This window comes from Channa argus, chromosome 1, assembly GCF_033026475.1.
Source record: "Channa argus isolate prfri chromosome 1, Channa argus male v1.0, whole genome shotgun sequence".
NCBI classification, from domain to species: domain Eukaryota; kingdom Metazoa; phylum Chordata; class Actinopteri; order Anabantiformes; family Channidae; genus Channa; species Channa argus.
This window is the reverse complement of record NC_090197.1, coordinates 20,475,833-20,497,580: the sequence shown is the minus strand read 5'-3', so window position 1 is coordinate 20,497,580 and position 21,748 is coordinate 20,475,833. Positions and strand designations below refer to the sequence as shown.

General features: G+C 40.1%; 3 protein-coding genes across 4 annotated transcripts; all 3 read left to right on the top strand.

The window, feature by feature from the left end:
* Positions 1 to 8,157: 8,157 nt before the first annotated feature.
* Positions 8,158 to 11,598, top strand: zbtb8b (zinc finger and BTB domain containing 8B). Its single transcript, XM_067505697.1, has 5 exons — positions 8,158 to 8,300; positions 8,869 to 9,061; positions 9,173 to 10,082; positions 10,185 to 10,363; positions 10,839 to 11,598. Exons 2-5 carry the CDS (start codon positions 8,888 to 8,890, stop codon positions 11,151 to 11,153), a joined length of 1,578 nt encoding a protein of 525 aa, XP_067361798.1. The 5' UTR covers positions 8,158 to 8,300; positions 8,869 to 8,887; the 3' UTR covers positions 11,154 to 11,598.
* Positions 11,599 to 12,985: 1,387 nt separating this feature from the next.
* LOC137128051 (uncharacterized) lies at positions 12,986 to 14,697 on the top strand. The gene has a single exon (XM_067505732.1). It carries the CDS (start codon positions 13,150 to 13,152, stop codon positions 13,798 to 13,800), a length of 651 nt encoding a protein of 216 aa, XP_067361833.1. The 5' UTR covers positions 12,986 to 13,149; the 3' UTR covers positions 13,801 to 14,697.
* Positions 14,698 to 14,876: 179 nt separating this feature from the next.
* Positions 14,877 to 21,083, top strand: LOC137128038 (tissue alpha-L-fucosidase-like). Of its 2 annotated transcripts, XM_067505713.1 has the most exons (8): positions 14,881 to 15,417; positions 15,509 to 15,643; positions 16,168 to 16,305; positions 16,424 to 16,529; positions 16,676 to 16,876; positions 18,084 to 18,274; positions 18,449 to 18,548; positions 18,748 to 21,083. In XM_067505713.1, the coding sequence occupies exons 1-8, from the start codon at positions 15,077 to 15,079 to the stop codon at positions 18,880 to 18,882; spliced, it is 1,347 nt and encodes a 448-aa protein (XP_067361814.1). In that variant the 5' UTR covers positions 14,881 to 15,076; the 3' UTR covers positions 18,883 to 21,083. The 2 variants fall into 2 exon arrangements, with proteins under 2 accessions (XP_067361822.1, XP_067361814.1); XM_067505721.1 differs by lacking the exon at positions 18,449 to 18,548 and having other exon boundaries at positions 14,877 to 15,417; positions 18,748 to 18,887.
* The last annotated feature ends 665 nt before the right edge of the window (positions 21,084 to 21,748 follow it).

Below are 21,748 nucleotides of genomic sequence, written 5' to 3'. Positions count from 1 at the left end.
GATCATCACTAGGGGGGCTTACAGTGTGGTGAATATGAGTCAAGACAAACAGAGAAAAGAAATCCCAATGTCCTCTCCACCAAACAAACCCCCTGTCCACATATCCTTTCATTACCAATCATTCCTTAATTCAAATCTGGATATCATTTTGGCATCAAAAAAATAAAAAATAAAAAAACAGAGAGGAAAGTCTGAAAGAAAAGAGACATGCATGATGTCAGTCCCCTCTCTTCACAGATTAAGTTTGTTCTCTGTACCACCAATCCTCTGGTTTTGCTCATTGTTTTAGGCCAACCACACCTCTCAGTTGTTCCAAGATGAGGCAAGTTGTATAAAAATCATACACAAAGTGGAAAGTAATTAAAAAGATAAATGAATCAGTAGATAAATGTATTATTAAAATGGTTTCATGGTGGGGTGTGTGTGAGCGAAGAGTGATGGAGACAAACATCAGAGAGAGAAATAGAAAGAGAGACAGAGCTGGCACTGATGGTAGGATGGAATTCTGGGAGATTTCTGGCGATCTTGGTTGGCCACTTCAAGTCCTCTGCCTCCCATCCCTCCACACCACAACAAGGCAACGTCCCTTATTGAAATTAACAAGCACATACTTTTACAATTTGCACACACACGCACACATGAGCAAGTCGAATATGAACGTACAAATGCTCAGGAACATACACACAAACACACAAACACACACACACACACACAAACTCCCTCACACGAATGTGGACAGTGCATGCCCACAATTTATAAGGCACAAACACTCAGCTGCAATTATTGTTTCTGATGCATGACTATAGCTATTGTTTTAAAGTCTGTGAGATGGAACCAGCTCAGCAGGATATTTTGTTTGTTTCTTTGTCCCTGCATTCATGTCAGACTGAATAACTGATCAGATATGTTGCACTGCATGGTTGCCTCTTTTCCAGCTACAGAAAACCAACAAATTTTCAACAACATAATTTCCTAAAATGTCAATAATTCCATTTAAAAAGACACTCTAAAGAATTTAACACCTGAAGTGACCTATTAAACATGTGAGAACAGTCTTTTTAAGAAATGTTTATTCTCACAAAAGTGCACAATTCCAAGAAATGCTGGTACTAACATCATATATGCAAGGACTAGAGCTCTTGTTAAGCAAATAAAAAATACGAGCTTATATATATAGAACCTTTCAACACTATGGCAATTTTAACTGACAGACAAGCTATAAAATAAACACATTATGAAAAGGTACATATAGAAGTTTTTATTTTATTAGTGAACATGTTATTTTAGGACTTGTCTTGGAGTCTTGGAGGCTACAGAAACAATATATTAGAAATTATATCTTAATAACAAAAAATAGTTAAATGTACAAATTGTGCAACTTTAATTATTTATTTAAGTTTCCACATTAAAGGTGCAAAGAAATAGATTTTTAGATGAGTTTTGGCAACTTTGAGAAGTGATATAAAAATGTTGTTTTAACACAAAGCATTTTTAAGTATCTATTTTAAATTGTAAACATTACAAATAATGATCAAACATGACCTAATAGTTTGAAAGACAGTCCAGAACCCATGTGGAGAATCTGTAAAAAGGCCAAACATGGTCTAAGAAGCCCTGCACGATGCCCTGTTGTATGCAAGTGCTACTGACATAAACCTGAAAAGATCAGTTGATCTTTTTGTTATGATAGTCAGCCTGTGTCTGGACACTTGGTCACTGTGGTCAGGATCAGATTGGCATGGGAACTGGCACTGGAGTTAATTGGCACTTTCCAGGCTGGACCCATGAGGGAATTATCTGCCTGGGACCTGTGGCACTGCGTGTCTGGCCATCTCCACATTTCACTCACCCCAATCTGGATATATGAGGCATTCCTGGGAACGTCATGTTTGTTCCTATAGGGGGTCTCCAAAGAGCTGCATTGTGTTTTTATGATCTGATTGAGCTGATATGAGGTGTGAATAAACCTTCAGAGAAACAGGGTTAGACACAGTCAGTATATGTGTTTGAGATAGTGGCTGCTGTGCTGTGAGGTGTCAGGAGGGCAGGAGGCTGCAGTGATGGGTCATGTTGTTGTAAGACAGCAAGAGACATAGACAGAGAACACATAGAGAGACACTGAGTCCTCCCTCCTCATCCGGCTCCACTACGCAAAGATAAATAAGGAGGCTAAAAGCCGAAGAGAAGAAGCAGAAAGGAGCTTTTGTGGCTTCCGAGTGGGGTCCTATTCATGGCAGTTCCCACAGCACTGGGCCCGTGATGACATTCACCATGTGAACACACACACACACACACAGATACTGATGGGCCCTGTGACTGCGGTGACTTTCACTGGTGCCGGGCCCCAGACGGGACGGCGAGGGCCTCGAGAGCCACAGGCAGCCATTGTGTTGTCGCCACGGAAACCAGCCTCTTTATGTCAGACATGTTTTTCTGTTTGTTTTCTTTTTTATGTCTTTAATGTGGGCGAGGGGGAATGTTTCCCCTCTCATCTCCCCACTCCCTCCTCACTGCTCTGTGTTATTTCCCCCAATACCCATACATTTGTTTTCCTCTTTTCCTCCCTCCTTCTCTTCCACTCCCTTCCTCCCTTATGTTGTGCTCCCCCACCTTCTTTTCCCCGTGAAGATTGTCATTTGTAAAGCTCTTTGCCTAGACAACCCATATCTTTGTCATGGTGTTGCGGCCTCCCTCTCACTCAGCTCCTTTTTATCTGTACTTCATGAGGTTTTGGCACAAACTGGCACTTTCTTCCCTACATGAAAAAAAAAAACAACAACAACAAAACAATGTACACAACGTTAAAACAACAGAACTTATGCCCAAAAGAATTCTGTCTTTCCCACGCTAAGCCAATTTTCTTCACAAGATTAAACAAACTCCCAATAAAAAAATGAAAGAAAGGGGAGAAGGGGGTCTGGTTATAATTCAGGTCTACAAAAAGAACTGCAAAGGATGCCCCAAAGTCCTCCACTGAGAAAAAAACAAACCTGAAAAAAGCCAACTGTTACTATTTTTAAGTGCTTAAGGAATGTCGTTTGGTGCCATGACTCAAAGGCCCGCATTTGTAATCAGTTCATTCTGACCGTACTCCTTCACCACATCACACACAGGATGCAATGTTTTATGAGCCGCAGAAAAAGAGGAGAAAGAAAAGGGGGAAAAGTGAAAAATGAAAGAGTTCAAGGCTAATCCACTGTGCCCCCTCAGCCATGCATGCGATTGTGCCTGATTTGATGACTGAGGGTTTTTTTTTTATACTTTAGACACTGTAGATTTGCTTAGGCATTTTGAATTGGAAATAACCACCATTCAAGTTTATGGAGGAAACCTTTTTTGCTTCTCCTATCAGCTTTCAGTTTTTGTCTCTGTTTGAGTTCAGAGGAAAGACTTTTCAGATACTTGCAAGGATGTATTCAAAATGGAAAACATCTGGAGTGAATTAGTGTGAAGTGGAACAGACACTTTTATTAGTTTTATTTGAAACCATTTCATTATATCTGCAGTTCCATTCTGAAACCATAATTAAACAGAAGGAAAATGCAAATATCACACATGGAGAAGGAATTGCAAATGTACAACTGTTCTTCATGCCAAATTGTTTAAGAATAATGCAGAACTCATACAATCAAAACTTGGCAGCTTAACAAATTGTAAGGCCAGTATTGAAACCTATTTAAAATTAAAGAAAAACAACCGACATGGTCTTCATTTTCCATTTTTCTTTGCTGCCCTGAGCCCGAAATGCTGCTCTTGACAGCCTCTCACTCTCTCAAATCCCTCCTATAACTTTACACCTAAGATTGCAGCCTTATCAAGGAGGAATCCTGCTGACACCTTGTTCTGATGGCAGCTTGGAAGAGCTGGCATAAGCCCCTAAAAAACTAGTATGAAAACTTGCCGCCACCACACGGCTTAGGAATTCTTAGTAATCCTGGTAGAGGATTTCAGTGAGTGTGCAGTGAAAGAAAAGAAGACTTTGATGGAGGAAACACAGTATAAGTTTCCTGGAGGAGCTGGCACCATGTTTTAGGGGGTTTTATTAGTCTAAAATGACCAGAACTGAATTAAGGAATGCACTGATTTTGGAGGGTATAGATCTAATAGCTCATTATAAATTTGTCAATAAACTGCATTACACCAACTTTAATTCTGTTTGACTGTTTTCTTCCTAATTACAAAATTGTGCATATAAACGTGTTTAGTATAATGAAGACATAGGGATAATACCATTCACCTGTACTCTCAAAATAGGAACTATATGAAAGAAATTGAAAATTAGTTAATCAAATCATAACATTTAGTTGAATAAATTAGTGGAAACTGAAAGAAATAGCCCCGGGGCAATACTTCAGGTGCAAGCTGGGTCAGCAAGCTTTTCAGCATTTTTTTTTATCTTAATGCACTGTTGTCTGTTTTGACATCAAACAAAAACAATACAATGCCATGGCAAAGTTTGAGATGCACCACAGAGATATATGGATGCAGACAAACACAAATACAGACTTTCGGAAACCTAAACATGACAGTTTTGTATGCAAAACCAGCTTGCTGAAACACATATTTGTGTAATGAACTAATTCTATACAGTCAGCTCATGCACAACTGGAGGCTGTGTTTGTCTTTGTCAGACATGAAAACTTGCTTGAGGTCCCTGCTTGAAGATGACTAGCTAACTGTATATAGTACAGGAGACTTTGATGTTTAGACTTGGCTGTAGCAAAAACAGCCAGGCAGCGCTGAAGCCCGGCACAACCGGAAGCTCGTGGTCTGGGACGGCTCCATTTACTACTCTATTCTGGTGCTAAATATACAATAATAAAAAGGCTGGCAGATTTATTTCAGACAGCGATGCATTTCCTCTTTATAAGGGGAAGAAAGGACAAAGCGAGAGACAGACGTCTCCAGATCACTGAGGAACATTAAGTGATAATTACAGAGAGCGATAGACAGAAAGAGAAAGACGAGGTTCCCCCCGCTCCTTTTTCTCTTCCTCTTCCTCTGCCACCACAGAGGAAAGTGGCGTCTCCATACTAAAGAGGGGCGCCCGCTGTATTAGACTCTCAATTATTGGCTATGATTGCATTATCTGATCCTATGAGGGATAAAAGGGCAGCAACACACACACTCTGACCACACGCCTGTGTTTCATTGCACAAAGATCAATGCCTCCTCAGAAGTCAAACATGGCTTTTTTAAAACATCTTCAAATATGTAGCCATAAAAGTATATATGATTCAAATTCAAACATTGTCTTTATCTTTTTCAAGTCATTTTTCTAACACACACATACACACACTCATACTCCCCTATGCACTCGACTTCACCACCAGTCCACCGCACTCTTCTCTAATCTCTTTGATCCTCGGTCGAGGGTCCTCTCCGCGGTGCCTCTGTCTGAATTCCAGAGATTCTGGTATAATTCAAACGTTTCACGGCACATACTTGGTCCCCCCAGGAGACAGTGGCGGAGATGGAAAATGCCACCACGGTCCCCGGCTTGCTCTCCCTCCATTGTCTCTACTCTTTAATCAGGCCCTCTCTGTGGCTCTCACTGCCACCGTGGTGTGTTGTCTCAGCCTGGGAAAATGCCGGCCTAAGTGGCTGTTATGTACTGAGGCACAGACCACAGGGACCCAGAGGGGTGCTGTTGGAGCCCTCTGTGCCAGCCGTGGGTCTCACAGTGGCTAACACGCACAATGAGTGAAGTCGCAAATCTGGATGCAGCCTTACATAATACCCAAATACATCTATTTGCTTTTCAGACTGGGCTTCAATCATTAAATCATATGGCATCCTAATCATAGGCGTAAGCCAAAGCCCAATCATAAATTATGAATATTATTTGTTCCTAAGGAGTTGTTGGGTGTTAACTGCCACACATATAGTGCAGTACTGTAGGAACTTCAGTGTGATTACTTGGCTCTGTGGAGAGGGAGTTTCCTGCCCGTATGTCAACAAATGACCAAAACAAAGGCCTTGTGTTTCCCTGAGTCAGAGCGAGAAGAAGGTCAGGAACCAGTACCACCTCCGAGTTCAACACATTGCAGCTTTGATTTGGTACAGGCTCTTGGTAGGACTGGGCATCTGGGTCAACTGACGGTTGGCCGGCCTTCAGCTGGACACAACGCACCATCAGGTCAGGTTTAAAAGAAGTGAGTCAAAGCCTGCTGGTTTATACTAGTTTATATTTAGTGCTTATGCGCATGAATAGAGATTTTATGAGGTGCCATAAATTTCATTTTACAAAGAGGGTGAGTATAGAAGCTCATGTACGCCTACCCTGTGGTTTCTCCAGGCCACCACGAAGCCTTTGTATTTGCCGTGTTTGCCATGGGAAAATATCTAAAACAAATAAGTTGCTCGGTTGGCACCAATCAGTGTAAAAAACACTACTAAAGGCTGTGGATTGTGCTGAGAGGGTGTGGCGCAGCGCTGAAGGAACTACTTGTTTACTCCTACTATGTCCAGAAATAAAAAAGGAACTATTTTCTCGCCAAAGTGAAAGGCAAACAAACAAGTGTTCTTGAGCAGACAATGACAAAAGCCGCCTGTGAATGTAGCATGCTGGACTTGGTATGAGAAGGAGTGTGACACTTTTAAAACATCATAGACATCAGCATCGCTGTCATTTCCACTGACAATGACCTCCTGCAATGGAGAAAATGACTCAGACTTCCTCAAAGTTATTGTAGAGAAAATATTTTACGGACAAAAAATACAGTTGTTTTTAACTGCTAAAGCTTACATAAAGTGTGTGAGTGAGACATAATTTTATAAGGTCTGCTTTATTTAGGTGATTCAGCTACACCAGGTAACACGGAAGTCCAAGAGAATAGAGTATGAGTGAATACTAACCACACTATATTAGAGCCATTTAGTTGATATTGAACTTCTGACAAAAATGTATTGAATTGATACCATAGTTATGCCATGGCTTAGAAGAACACACAGACAAAGAAAAAATACACTCTTCTGAATGATGAAAAATAATGATTGATTTATTGAAAACTCCATTAAAGGATTTCACAATATTTTATGTTGAGAGAGTAGAAATTATACAACTCACGTAATGAAGCTATATCTGCAAAAACATCTAACTTTGTGTCAGAGTTTGCATTCATCTACACTAGATTAGATGAACTTTATTACACTGACTGCGTGGTATCTTTACCATCATTTTCTTCACCTTCTTTTTTTAACCATGTGCTGTGGCTCTATATATCAACATTTACAGTTGATACAGTATGGAGTTTAGTATTTGTGGAAAGTAAGTACATTTGCGCAAGTACTGTGCTTAAGTACATTTATGTACTATGTACTATTTATGTATTATGATTCATACAAAACTGATACTCTTAACTTACTACAAATTTCTATTACTCTGAGAGCAATCAATTACCTAGATTTCATATAAAAACAAAACAAAACAAATATACATTCATAAAACATGCTTAGGTGTGCCATTGACCATTTACCTTATTAAATATTCTGTTAATTGTTTTTTTTAAGTCATACCTTTTGTGACTCAAATCCTAGATAAATGTAAAAATGAGTTTTCTGCTGTTTATACTTTATGTGCATGTATCATTCTGAAAGTGTTTTTCACATCATGCTCAAATAATGTGTCTTATTTGCTGGTTTGTGCCAGAATCTGAAAACTTAGATGGCTCAATACTCCATTATCTCACAATAAAAGCTGGTTGAGTCGACGAAAGTCGGGACAAAAGTGCATTTCGGGGTCATTGCAGTCCTAACAACACTCATGAAGTCAGATACCTTACTAGACCTGTTAGACCTCAGATAATCAAACAGCAGGTCAAGCTAACAATAGCCCAAATTTGTTTGAATTATTTGTTGCTTTAATTATTTATTTAAAAGTATAAAAAATATTTATTACAAATGCTTTTTTGCTTTTGATACCCAGTAATACAAAAATAGACTACTGTCTCATTGATTTATTTTTAGATATTTTTTTATTTTTGTTTGTATATAACAGTTATATTGTTTAACTTTAACCTAAATAAAATAGACTTTTACTTGCATTTTCATTGTGGCTTTAGCTAGTACTTTTTATTTTTAATCTTGTGAAGACGAAGGTCGGTAAACGTCAGTAAAGTTTAGGCTGCCTGGCTACGCCTCCGTCGGCGGTTGATTGGATAAATGAAAAACGTCACTGGGAAAGACAGCGGAAGTTTTTGGTTTATGTCATGGACATGGGACAATGATCCTAGCTAACTTAATCTGTAGCACTGTGTTACGATAAAGGTTTTCTCAAGTACAATAGCGTAATTTCACAGGTAAGATCTAATTATATGTCAGTTTAAAATCATGTCCTACAGCCTGTTTTGTAAAGGGCAGTTGTTTCACTTAAAAAAAAAAACAGCTTGCTGCTCGGTGGTAGCATCACAAGCTAACTTGTAAGCAAACAGCAAAGTCGTAACATTGCTAGTGACTAGTCGAGATATACTAGTCGACTTTTGCCTGTTCTTTCTAATTTTTCAGATTTCTAGGCTACCTTTTGCATGGTTAGATCTCAAAAACCGTGTTATTTCGAGTAACGTTGTTAAACGTTGCCTGGTTTCCGTTGTTAAATCTTCACAAACATAATTCGTGTTAGCTAACTGACTTAACTTTTAGGAAGGCCATTGTCTGTCTAAATAAACGTTACAATTAGACTTAAAACACACAATTATTACCTTTATGCTCTCTTAGAAAAGTTGGGGTAATGTCACACAAAAAAATTAATGAATCAAATCGTGTGTCACACAAGCCTAGTAGTAAACCTACAGGACAACAAAGTCAACTATTTTTCTAAATTGACACAGTCTCTCACTGCTGTGTCTCTCTGTCCTTGCTTTCTGGTAGGGCCCACTTGGGTGTAAACATGGAAGTGCCTTGCTACCTGCCCAAACTGCTTTTTGAGCTCAATGAGCAGCGCAAGCGTGATTTCTTCTGTGACTGTAGCATCCTCGTTGAAGGCCGTGTCTTTAAAGCTCATCGTAATGTGCTGTTTGCTGGTAGCGGCTATTTTCGAGCTCTTCTGGTTCACTATCTACAGGTGAGAGACACTTTCCAGTGTTTTTTTTTTATCTGATACTTTAGATTTTTACAGTTCATAATTCAAAATCATATCTAATTATTCAAAATTTTGAAAAACATTTATTTTCAGGATAGTGGTCAACGCTACAGTACAGCTTCTTTGGACATTGTAACAGCTGATGCTTTCTCAATTATCCTGGACTTTCTCTACTCTGGCCGCTTGGCCCTAAACAGAAGCAATGTCATTGAGGTGATGTCAGCAGCCAGCTATCTGCAGATGACTGACCTGGTGAACTTCTGTAAAGGGTACATCCGCTCATCTTTGGAAATATGCAGTAAGGAGAAGGAGAGGAGTACAGAGAAAGAGGTCCAGCAACAAGATGGAGCAATGGGTCCTGCAGACAGTGGTACTCCTACTGTGACGATCTCCAGCGGTACAGGTGCTGCAGAGCCTCATTCACAGGTTGCAGAGGCAGATAGGGGATCGGGTTTAGGTCCGGAGTCTGTGACCTCAGCTAGAACCCCCTTGTCTATACCTGTGAACACACCTCCAGGAACCAGCAGGGACATGGACAGTGACTACCATTCCAGGGGTGAATTCACATCTGGGAGTGAATCACAGAAGGGACACATGGATCAAACTAATTTATCATCCTCTTCATCGTCTGCACTGACCCCTGAGTTGGTAAATCCTAAAATAGAGTACGACCCTGATGAGGAGCTTATGGAATCCCCTGAAACCAAAGACCTGGCTTCATATTCTGGACCCTCTCTGCAAAATTCTCATCATAGCAGACTACTTCCCCCAAGTCCCTCTAATGAACGCTCCCCTGTTGGATACAGCTCTTCTTTTAACGCCAGGCAGCTGATGGAAATTCTGGCCAGAGGTGAAGGCCCCAGTCCCCTTGGAGACAGAATGGGGCAGCGCTTTACCCAAGGGCTTGGTAGCAGCACAGTAGGAGGCAGAATGGATGACAGTTTAGGATTTGTGGGATCGTCTATCATGGAGATCCAGTCTGACTGGCTTGGAGAAGACACAGGTAACTGGTTTCATCAGGCTAAGATTCTGAAAATGGCTCCACACTTGCTGTGCTGTCCTATTCTGGTAAAGTTGAACTGGTAGACTTTCTCTCCCCCTGCAGGTGATGGCTTAGTAGTGCCAGTGAAACTCCACAAGTGCCCATTCTGTCCATACACTGCCAAGCAGAAGGGTATAATGAAGAGACACATTCGTTGTCACACAGGAGAGAGGCCCTTCCCCTGTCCCATGTGTGGCAAGAGGTTCACAAGGCAGGAGCACCTTCGCAGCCATGCTCTCAGTGTAAGAATTCAGTGTAGCTGTGAGTGCATGAAAATCTGCCTAGTTTTGTCTGAGATAGCTGCTGATACAAAATGACAAGTGTAATATAAAAGGGTAAATTTGCAACTACTAATATACCAGTGATTGTTAATTGTTGCTTGTTGTGAGCAGTTTTAAATTATCTTACTTTTTATTTCCACTGTGAATTACATTTTTAATTCAAATTCTTTTGCGAGATTGCTTAGTGGCAATTTATGTTCTTGTTGCAGTTTACAAATTTATTACAGCATTTGGTCGTGTTGCAGAGAATGGTATTGTTAATACGCAGTGAAAAAAATGGTTTATGTAAGACTGTAATTAGTAGTAGTTAGTTGTAAATGGTAATCAGCCCTGTGTAGTGAATTAAGTATAAGGAATACAGTAAATCTGATCTATAAGCTACATGGTGGTCCCTGTTCAAGTCTTACTTCTTTTTCACTGTGTTAACCATCTACAGGTTCACAGGCATTACTGGCCAGTATCTTGTAAGAGCTGCAGGCGGACCTTCACAGGATCTAGTGTTTCCCCAGGACTCAGACGCTTCGGCATCTGCGAAAGCTGCAATTGTGTGACCACCACTCATGATGATTCTGCCCCTGTTCACCCCGCCAGCCAGCAAGTGCCCATGGAACGTGCAGATGGGGGCACAGATTGGTCCAGTTTTATGGACGATGTAGATGAAGTGGAGGTTGGCAGAGTCGAGGACTTAGTAGAGAAGCAAATGCTCGAAAGGCAGCTTGCTGTCTGCACTGATGTAGGTCACACACTGTGAATTTATAGCCCAACTTAGTGAAGAACACCATTCCTTTAACTGTGGCCCAACTGTTATTGATGTTAAAATTTTACTAAAAGACAACCTTATTTATTGAAACATTTGAAACCAGAGAATAAGTTAGGTGATATTAGGAGAAATTGCGCTTCAGGAATTTGCCTAATTGCAATAGAATGTCTTTTTTTGGGGGGGTCATTATTTAATTGTCGTTAATTTTTTGTCCATGACTTTTCACGGTTGATCAAATTCAAAACCTTGTGTAGTTTTTCTGCAACAAGAGAAAGTGACTGACAAAGGATTAGTTTTCTGACCTTTACAGAAGATTGCCATTTACATGTTTGATATGCTTTGTTAGTTTTTTTTTATTATGGATTGCAGTTGCCAGATATAATAAGCTTTGTGGCTATTGTTGAAATAACTGTAATAAATGTAATGTGAAACTAGACATATTTGTCCTTCATCTCAAGCTTGTGTGCCACAAGAAGCAAAATGCATGTTAATGTTACATTGCATGTTAATTTTCCTGCAGCTTGAAATGGATTTTCATCAAGCCCTGTGCAGCCTTTCTGTGTGGAATTTTTCATGCTCTCCCTCTGCTTTCATAGGTTTTCTCCAGGTGGTCTGGTTTTTCCCCACAGTCCAAAGACACGCATATTTGGTTAATTGGTGACTTTAAATTTCCAGTATGTGTCACATTGACTGTGAATGGTTATATGTCTCTGTGTTGGCTCTGAGATAGTCCAAAGTGTACCCCTCATCTCATCCACTGACAGCTGATATAGGCTGCAACTCCCCAGCAGCCCTGAAAATCATAAGCAGTTAAGATAACGAATGCAGGATCAACATGGTGTATGCTAATGCCCTGTGGCTGCCATCTACTGATTTGAGCCCGTACTGAGAAGAAATTAGTGAGCAGACCACTCTTGAAGCCAGATCTAATTTTTTCTGAATACCCCAGCTGTAATATTTGCTATTAAGCTGTAGAGCTAGAATTGATCATAAGCTTCATCCCCTACTGGTACTAATGTGTTGATCTAGTGACGTAGAAATGTACACAGTCATATTAGTATACTTTTTTTTTTTTTTTTGACTGCTTCAGTTTTTTGCTGTTGTCACTGTTTAAACTGTGATGCTGCCACAGTGTTATTTGGAGCATAATGATCAATGCAAACATTGATCACAATATACAGCTTAGTGCGGGGATTCCCAACCCCAGTCCTCAGGGAGCCCTTCTCTGCTTGTTTTACTATCTCTGCTGTTTACCTGGGTCGGGTGTGTTCAGTCAATCAGTAGCTGGAAGATGACGTCTTTGATAAGGGTGAAGTGGTATCTTCTAGCTACTGATTGACTGAAGTTTAAGTGTAAGCTGTATCAGGTGAGTGTAGTGCAATCGCTGGGTTAGGGAGAGTTAAAAAAACAGGGCAGGCGTCCCTAAGTACAAGTGTTAGGAAATAATTTCTGTTCCTAAGTTATGAAAAATAGTAATGGTTGGGTTAATTTGTATCACAGGCTATTTTTCTACCGAATTAACATGAAATCAACAAGTTTACATTTGAAACAATGTTTTAGCTTGAAATACGAGGGGTCCAAATTAAAGACAATTAAAAAGGAAAAAAAGCAGTGGGTTACAAATGAACAAATATTAATTTTTTGTGTCGACCTGCTGCATAGGTACCTTGTGATCTGGCTATTAGTCTGTAATTGTATATTCTTTTAGTCTTTATGTGCTTCGCTGCTCTGTCTTCGGTAAATTGTACCAAGTGCTGACAGCAGGGGGTGCTGCTGGTTTACCAGATATTCTTAATGGAAATTATTAAAGAAGAGCTCACAAAGCCAACTGAGGAGGGCGGCAATAAGCATTTGAGTCTCATGTACCAGAAACAACAGAAGAAGAACCTTTTATTATTTTTTTTTTTTTACGACTTTGTTTTGTTTTTAGCACAAATTTGCGGCACGGGGTCAAAATCTGCCTCTCAGCTGGACCGAACAGTGACAAATGGGGAAGTCGCGAGATTTAAGCGAGTTTGAGCGGGGTATGATAGTAGGAGCCAGAAGCGCCGGCTGCAGCATCTCGGAAACCGTGAAACGGCTGGGCTTTTCTAAGACTGCTGTGTCTCGAGTCTACAGGGAGTGGTGTGAGAAGCAGAAGACCTCCAGTCACCGCGGATCCTGTGGGAGAAAACGCCTAGTAGATGAGAATGGTGAGAAGAGGATAGCAAGAATGGTGGAGTCGAACAACCAGGCCACGACTGTACAGATCCAGACTCTGTACAACAGCAGCGGGCAGGAGAAGCCCATCTCCCTCACTACTACACGGCGGACCTTGAAGCGGCTCGGTTACGACCGCAGGGTTCAGCAGCGGGATTCACTCGTCCTGGCCGGGCTGGAAGCTCTAGCTGTGTATACATCATGTCCAGAACCACTTGACACCTCCGCTGACTTTGTGGACAACACCGAGAACCACCCGGACCCCAAAATACAGTCCTCAGATGATGCTGTGTGCAGCACTGAGAACAACCCGGACCCAAAAATACAGACCTCGGTGGATGCTGTCTGCAGTACCGAGAGCCATCTGGACCCCCAGGTTCAGACCTCATGGGATGCTGTCTGCAACAGAGACAACCACCTGGAACCTTGGGTGTCATAAAGAACCGGATCCCTTGTTCCGAGATGACGTCGAATCATCTCTAAAGACAGTTGGCCACTGGGCGCATTTCTGTAACACAATATGTAGCCTACAGATTTGAGTACTTGCAGAATATAAAACGCAGAGTATTGGGAGAAAAATAAAACCAAGTAAACGCACCTGAAGAAACAACTGCGTGTATCTATTCACACAGTTCTTTTACTTCACCATAGGCCTTTCAGCTGAGACCATGTTCATTTAAATCTGCAAAGTTTTGTTTTGTCCTTGCAGTGTTTTTACGTGAGTCTAACCGTTTTAAAGTACAACACATTTTGTTGCCTTTAGAATACATTAAAAAAAAGGTTCCTCTGTATATCAATGTCTATTCAGAAAAGTGATGTACAGACTGCAAATATTTTTAAGAATTACCCAAATATTAAGGACAAGCATTAAGCAATCAAACTCCTATAGACTCATGTTCTCCATCAAGGAACACAGTCAAGCTAGCCCACACTGCCAGGCACCAATACCGTAGTTACACTTTTCAAAGAGACACAAGGCAAACTGGATAAATTTGGATTAAAAAAAAAAAACACATTGTGAACACCTAATACATTTCCTAAAATATTAGAGACCTAGTTGAGTGTACCCTCTGCAATTAAAAAAGATAATTTTAGAAAAAGATAGATGCTGATCTGGCCAGCTAGACTCGTATTGAGGTATTTTGGAAAAACAGCCCAGCATGGCAAATACTGTATTCTTGTGATATAGATGTGAAAGATAACAACCATTTATGTGGGCTACATATAGTCCACGGTTACTGGCGTTAATAGGATTATATTTTATTAAGAAACAAAACTTGAACACGAGGGCATTAAGCACGTGCAACTTAAAATATTGTTTTCACCCAATAATAAAAACTGTTTTAAACGCATCTTCACCTTTATTGAAGTTACGGGGAAGATTTCTTAAAAAAAAAAAAAAAACTCTGTGTTGTAAAGTACCATCAGGTGGCGATAATGCGCCACCGGGCCATGCGCCAGCTCGCCATGAAAACAAAGAAGATGATGCTTATACGTAAAAACAGCAGTCATATGACAGAAAACACCTGATGGGTCATGATGAAAAGTGAACTCGGGTTCTCTACCAAGTACAAGTTTGACTTTTTCATCACCTTGTTGCTTTGTGTCGCCGTAAACACTTGAGCACAAGCGGTCTGACTTCACCGAAGCACCGAGTTGTGCACACAGCTATCCTTACGAGACTTTGCATGAAGCTAAGCTAACCTGTTGCTGTCATGCGAGCCGTTTTTGTTTTCTTAGCTGTTTTTGTTTCTCACGCGGCGGCTCGGTACACCGCCGACTGGACGAGTCTAGACGCTAGACCGCTGCCCTCATGGTACAATGAGGCCAAACTGGGAATTTTTATCCACTGGGGCGTTTTTTCTGTCCCAGGGTTTGACAGCGAGTGGTTCTGGTGGCACTGGCAGGGCCAGCAGCCTCCGAACAAGACGTGTGTAGACTACATGTCGAAGAACTACCCACCTGGCTTCAGCTACCCGGAGTTTGCTTCACAGTTTCACGCTCAGTTCTTCGACCCGGAGGAGTGGGCGGATATATTCAACGCTTCTGGTGCAAAGTAGGTTTTCGTGGCATTAGACTAATGGCATGTACACTTCTATTGTTTGACGAAAACCGAATATTTCTTTTACATTTAATTTGCTGTACAGATATGTCGTCCTGACTGCCAAACACCACGAAGGATTTACTAACTGGGGGTCTCCAAATTCCTGGAATTGGAATTCTGTTGATACTGGTCCTCACAGGGACCTAGTCGGAGACCTGGGAGAGGCGGTGCGTTCCAGGTGCGTCATCATACTGCTGGTAGAACGAGAATGCAGTTAATTTTTCAACCGAACCTGTTTTGTGTTAAACTACTTTCTTACTTGTTAACAGTTTGGCCTTTTCAGTGATCTGACTTCCTGCAGATCTGTCATATTGCATTTAGATTGAACGTGCTTCCCAAGGCTCAAACCTGTTTCCAGATTAAATAGTGCTGATTTGCACTGGTACCTTCCTTATTGGGTTTCAGTGTTCTTGCTGTCAGTGTTTAGCATTGATGAAATCACAAGCATCAAATGCATTTTGGCAGAACGGCACCACAGTTTAGATCCGAAATGTATAAAACAGACATCCTGACTCGGTCTAGTGGAAATGTCCTACCATTTTGATTAAGATAAAACCATTTGAATGTTGTATTGTTGAATTTGTGGCTTTCAGTTGTGTAGGGACATGACTTTTGCCTCTGAGCTTCACCTTGGCAATGGCTTAGTGAAATTAGTTTGGTCTTTAACAGTAGTTTTAAACATTTTCAAATGTCTTATTTTAGGTCATTGCACTATGGACTTTACAACTCCTTGTATGAGTGGTTTCATCCACTCTACCTGATTGACAAGAAGAATGGATTCAAAACACAAGAGTTTGTAATGCACAAACTGCTGCCAGAGCTTTACAACATGGTTGTAAGGTCTGTAGCACTTACATTACTTCACCAGATGACTTAACTTGTCATACATAGTTATAAAGGCACAAGACTCTATGAGAGCACGGAACATCTGAACCTTTAGTCTTTGGTTGCCTTCCAGGTACAAACCTGAGGTTATCTGGTCGGATGGGGACTGGGAAGCACCTGACACCTACTGGAACTCAACTGAGTTCCTGGCCTGGCTCTACAATGACAGCCCTGTCAGAGTAAGTGTCTCTATAACAATTAATCAACACATTACTATGTCAACTGTGCAGAGATGCTATATACACAGTGTTGTTAAATCAAATCATTTAACTATGAACTGTCTCAGCATGGTTGTATGGATTCATCCATGTTTCCGATAACTTAGGATACTGTTGTGACTAACGACCGATGGGGCGCTGGCTGTGCCTGTAAACATGGCGGCTACTATAACTGTGAAGACAAATATACTCCAGGCCAGCTCCCCAAGCACAAGTGGGAGAAGTGCACTTCTATGGACACACTATCCTGGGGTTACCGTCGCAAGATGAAGTTGAGTGAGCTGATGCCCTTATCTAACATCATAGCGGTGAGCATATGTAAAGATATACATTTATAATTTGTTAACCAGTCTGTAAATATTGTGTTGTGTGTATGTTTGTACAGTTAATGTCTGTCCTCGCTTAGTACACAGCTGTCATGTAAGTAGACATAGACTCTGCTTTTAATTTTTTTTCTACAACTCAATTTGTGTCTCTCACTCTCCTCCTTTTAACTCCCCACGTCTCTCTCTTTCCTGTATACATTAGTTGATGTTCAAAAAAAACAGGAAATGCCAACAACGTACAAACATGTCTTCAAGGCTCCAGCAGACTAGCGTAGCTCCTCTCATATCGGCCGTAATGATCTCCAGAACACAGAAAAAAATCTTTGACAATAAATTACATTAATTTAACTTTGCGTTTGAATCCAACTTTGTTTTTTTGAGGGGGGTGGGGGTGGGGGGTTCTTTAGAGATGGTCTTACACAATTTTGCCACCAGTTTCTTTAAGCTGACACCTGACTCAACTGAAACAAATAGTGTTTGGAGTTTGCATTAGATATGTTTTTAATCATTATCTTGTCAAAAAACCCAGTGAGGCTTTTTTAAAATGCGTGGTCAATTCAGCATAACACCCATTTGTGCCGCAGATCCTCTCGTTTAAAACCAAAATATCCAAATAAGCGATGTGACTTTGCTGTTTCTTAGTGTGGTTTCTTGATTATTGACAGGGTTTGTTTCTGCCAAGGACATTTATACTACATTTAGCAGCAGCGGTTAAACTTATTTTTCTTTTAAACTTTCTTCAACCCCTCTTCCTCTGCAAAAAGGGGAGGGCAGATCTCAGCATGTCTCAATCCTGCAGGAATATTTCTCTTATTATTGTACAGTCAAAAAAACATTTTAATCAAAGCGTTTGATTTGAAAATTGAATTTAGTTAAATTGCTATATTGAGTTGAAAACAGTTAATCATTTAGCCCTAGTCCTGCCCTGGACATTTTTGTAACTTGTGATTGTGTTGTTATGCTATCAAATAAATGTGCCACGAGGCCACTGCACATAATTTATTGTCTCTAGTGCACATTATTGTGTTATCATTGCCAGAAGAACACGAACTAAAGTTTAAGTCAAGCTCATGATGGGCTTGTAATCTGTTTCTCATTTTGTTGTCAGTAAAGGAATGTTATTACTGCGATGAGTGTTTTATCTTAATGATTGACTGGTTCTTTTGCCTGCTTATTGCTTTTATGACAGGATCTGGTTGAAACTGTAGCTCTGGGAGGTAACTACCTTCTGAATGTGGGCCCCACATCTGATGGGACGATCCCCACTGTGTTTGAGGAGAGGCTAAGGGGCCTAGGAGCCTGGTTAGAGATCAACGGGCAGGCAATCTATGCTTCTAAACCCTGGAGGGTCCAGTCAGAGAACAACACCATACAAGTGTGGTAAGACAGAAGCACAGCTGTCATTTTCACTGTGTGCACTGGCAGATACATATGAAACCATTTATTTGGGTTGAGTGCATAACTAAATACTGTAGCTATTTCAATCATGTTTAAGTAATTGATCCAACAATTTACATGGAGATTTTGGATAAAGATATGATCTACCATTTGTAGGTATACATCTAAAGGGACCACTGTGTATGCCATCATGACAGCTAAACCTTTCAAGCCGACAGTGCAGTTGTTGGAACCCAAAACATCAGTAAACACCACGGTAAAGACACTGTAAAGTCTGTTAATTTTACACATAAAAGCAGTTAGTCTTGAAAAAATTAAACAGTGCTAAAGACAAAAATTTCTTATTCAAGCAACATTAAAAATTAGTAATTAATAATTTACAGAAGGATTGGGGTTAGTGAAACCTCATAATGAAATGCAAGGAACTAATTCACTGATTTTTGTTCTTTCTCCAGGTGACTTTGTTGGGTAATTCTAAACCTTTATCCTGGTCTCCACTCAGCCCCAGCGCTGGCCTTATTGTCCTTTTGCCTGAGCTGCCATATACCCCTGGTCATGCCTGGACACTCAAACTGGATGGTATTCAGTGAACCTTGAACCTGTATTCAGAATTTTATCATCTCAGGATTTCTTAAGGAGAAAATTGTGCACTATTATTGAAGGGATGATGTTTGTGTAATGGAATTCATGTTTTTGCTAAAATGAAAGAATGGAACATTCCTCAATGATTCCTCTGTTGCTCTGAGGACTGACCAGGCATTAACACATACAGCTACAAAAGTCTGGGCCAACAACAGCTGCCCATTCATTCTCAGAGGAAAGCCAGCTGTGTTGCTGAGTGCCACCCACTGTGCAGTAGAGATGCAAGAGGAAAGTTGAGCTTTGCTCAACTGCAAATACAGTGGGACAGAGTTCAGTTACAGGCAGGGGAGAGTCAATTTTGGGATGGTAAATGATCTGAATCAGCACTGCTTTACTTACCTAAAATGTAAAATTTATCATTGTTGAAGCAAGAAGTAACCAAAAATCAGTGAATCTAAGCTCAGTGTGGGTTTATTATCAATAATATTAAAACTGAAGATGCCATCAAACCAACTCATGAAGTTATTTAAAACCCCAACAACATATGAAAGTGAAAAATGTAACTGAATTAAATAAAAATAAATCAAATGGCAGACTGGCACTTAAAGACTTTAGGTTTTTGTTATATTGTAATAAAGCATTATTAATTTGAGTGCCATATAAAACAAAACAGAAAACATCAAACCAAGTCTAAAAACAAATCAACTTACTGTGACGTTGCGGAACATGATTCACTTAAAGTACATCACACAAGCTTTGCCTCCTCTTCTTTTCTGGAAATCTCTCAGAAATGTTATGGTTAAGTTCGGTCTGAATCACTAGTTTCCTGTTCCACTGACAACTTGGCCAGTCTGTCCTGGCTACTGGTGTTTCTTAGAAAAGTTTTAATTCCTTCCCAGCTTGAGAAGCATCTCTCAGCTTCAGCTGTACTCATGGTGTGATGATGATTATCTTTAACAATTCTTGTATTGATCAAACCTTTCCTCCTGCAGCAGGGTGGCACTGACAGCTTAGTCTGTAAAGGTTCCTTGGTTGTCACAGACCTACATTCAGATTAAACAGAGCATAGATTATGTAGTGATGACAAAATAATAATTTCACTTGCAACAATTAATTTTTACAGCCCCAGTTCCAATAGATAAAGTAATTGGATATAAAAATGATTTCAAAGATTAGCTGTTGGTTACAGCAGTTTGAGGATTTTTCATAGACGAGGGTTTGCAACATTTAAAGTTCATGTCATCCTGAACAGATAAGTCTAATGGCACATGTAGGAAAAATGAACAAAGTTTTTCCTGATAGAAATTCCTCAGACCTCCACTTAAATTGCTGTTTCTGTTTCACAGCTTTGTATGAGATTTTATCTCTTTTTAGACATTTGTCTTTGATTTTAAAATGTCGGCTAATATATGAGGAATGACTTTCAATAGGGTTCAACTGTTAGGACTATGAGGCTAATGTTTACTTTTTCACTATCTATATGCTTGTGGCTACTTTTATTCTGTTTGTATTTTTCAGAAACATGCTTTATGTCTTGTAGCCCTGTAACCTCAAATTAAGAAAAAGGCAAACCAAGAGAAGCCTTTACATACTGTCCACTGTCTCCAGCAAATGTTAGCTACCTCGTTTGGTCAGAAATTGAGCTGGAGAAACTCAGGATGGAGCTTGTCCTCCATCACCAGCCTCCTGCTGAATCTCAGGATTTTAAAAGATAAACTGGACCTTTCTTTGTTTTCAATGGCTCCACTTCACCTCTTCTTCCCCTGCAATAACATTACCAAGCTGCTGAGCTGCAGCAATAGACATACTGATGTAGTTACTGTGGGTGGGATACTGACAGAGACAGAGCAGACAACTGTTCACTCACAGGAGTTCAGAAACATTAAAGTCTATTATTGGCTCAGGGCCCTACTCTTTGTGCCCTGTGGAAAAACCTGAACCTGCCAATTAGAGTCAAAAGTTCACAGTGCCCCTGAAAAGAGGAGATATACACAATGATTCAGAATTAACTAAATGCAGTTGTTGAAAGAATTTTTAATATTATCTATCTGGACTGTCTTGTCATGGTAACAATAATCAATGTTTACATGCAATTATTTGCACTCTACATTTTTAGTTAAAGGCATGGTGTCTTTTCAAATGATTGTTTATGGAGCACTTTTGTTTCACTGTACTCTTTAAATGGTGGGATAAAATTTGTCTGACTCTATGCAGTGTCGAGGCAATCCTTTATCTGATGGCACTTTAAGATCATCCAGGTCTTGCTGAGGCATTTCTTTCTTGTAACTGATTTCTCTAAGTTGACGCTTTTATTTTGGGGGGAAATTTGCTTTATCGTTTCATAGAGTGCTTATAGTGCTTTGTTGCAGTCATATATGGTTTGATACCAGTGTCATATCTGTCTTTAAAAGTCATATAACGCTATCAAGTCAGCAGCTGCTTTGCAAACAAACACTGAAACTCCACGCTGATAAAAACTGAGAATGTATGTTTTTCCAAACTTTGATTGTTTCATATTTAGTCATTATTCTAGTCATGTATTGCACAAATACGTAGCTTAACAGCCATTTTCAAATAGTTGTAGCTTGGGGGATACATTTATAATGCCTTATTGCTGCTTCCTACTGAAAAACTTCCAACTGTGAGGGAGAGGAGTCCTTCAGTTCAGACAGTGTCATCTAGTTGCTTCTTTGGAGACTGCAGTCTTGGTCAATCTGCTCCTTAAGAGATTCTTCAGATGACATCATTTGAAGCTGAAAAACTGAAAAAATGTTATCTGGGGTAATTTCTCAGTTAGAGGCAGATATATTTTCGTATATGGAAGCTTTGTTAACATTTATCTATGTATATACTCCCCAAACCAGAACCATAGGA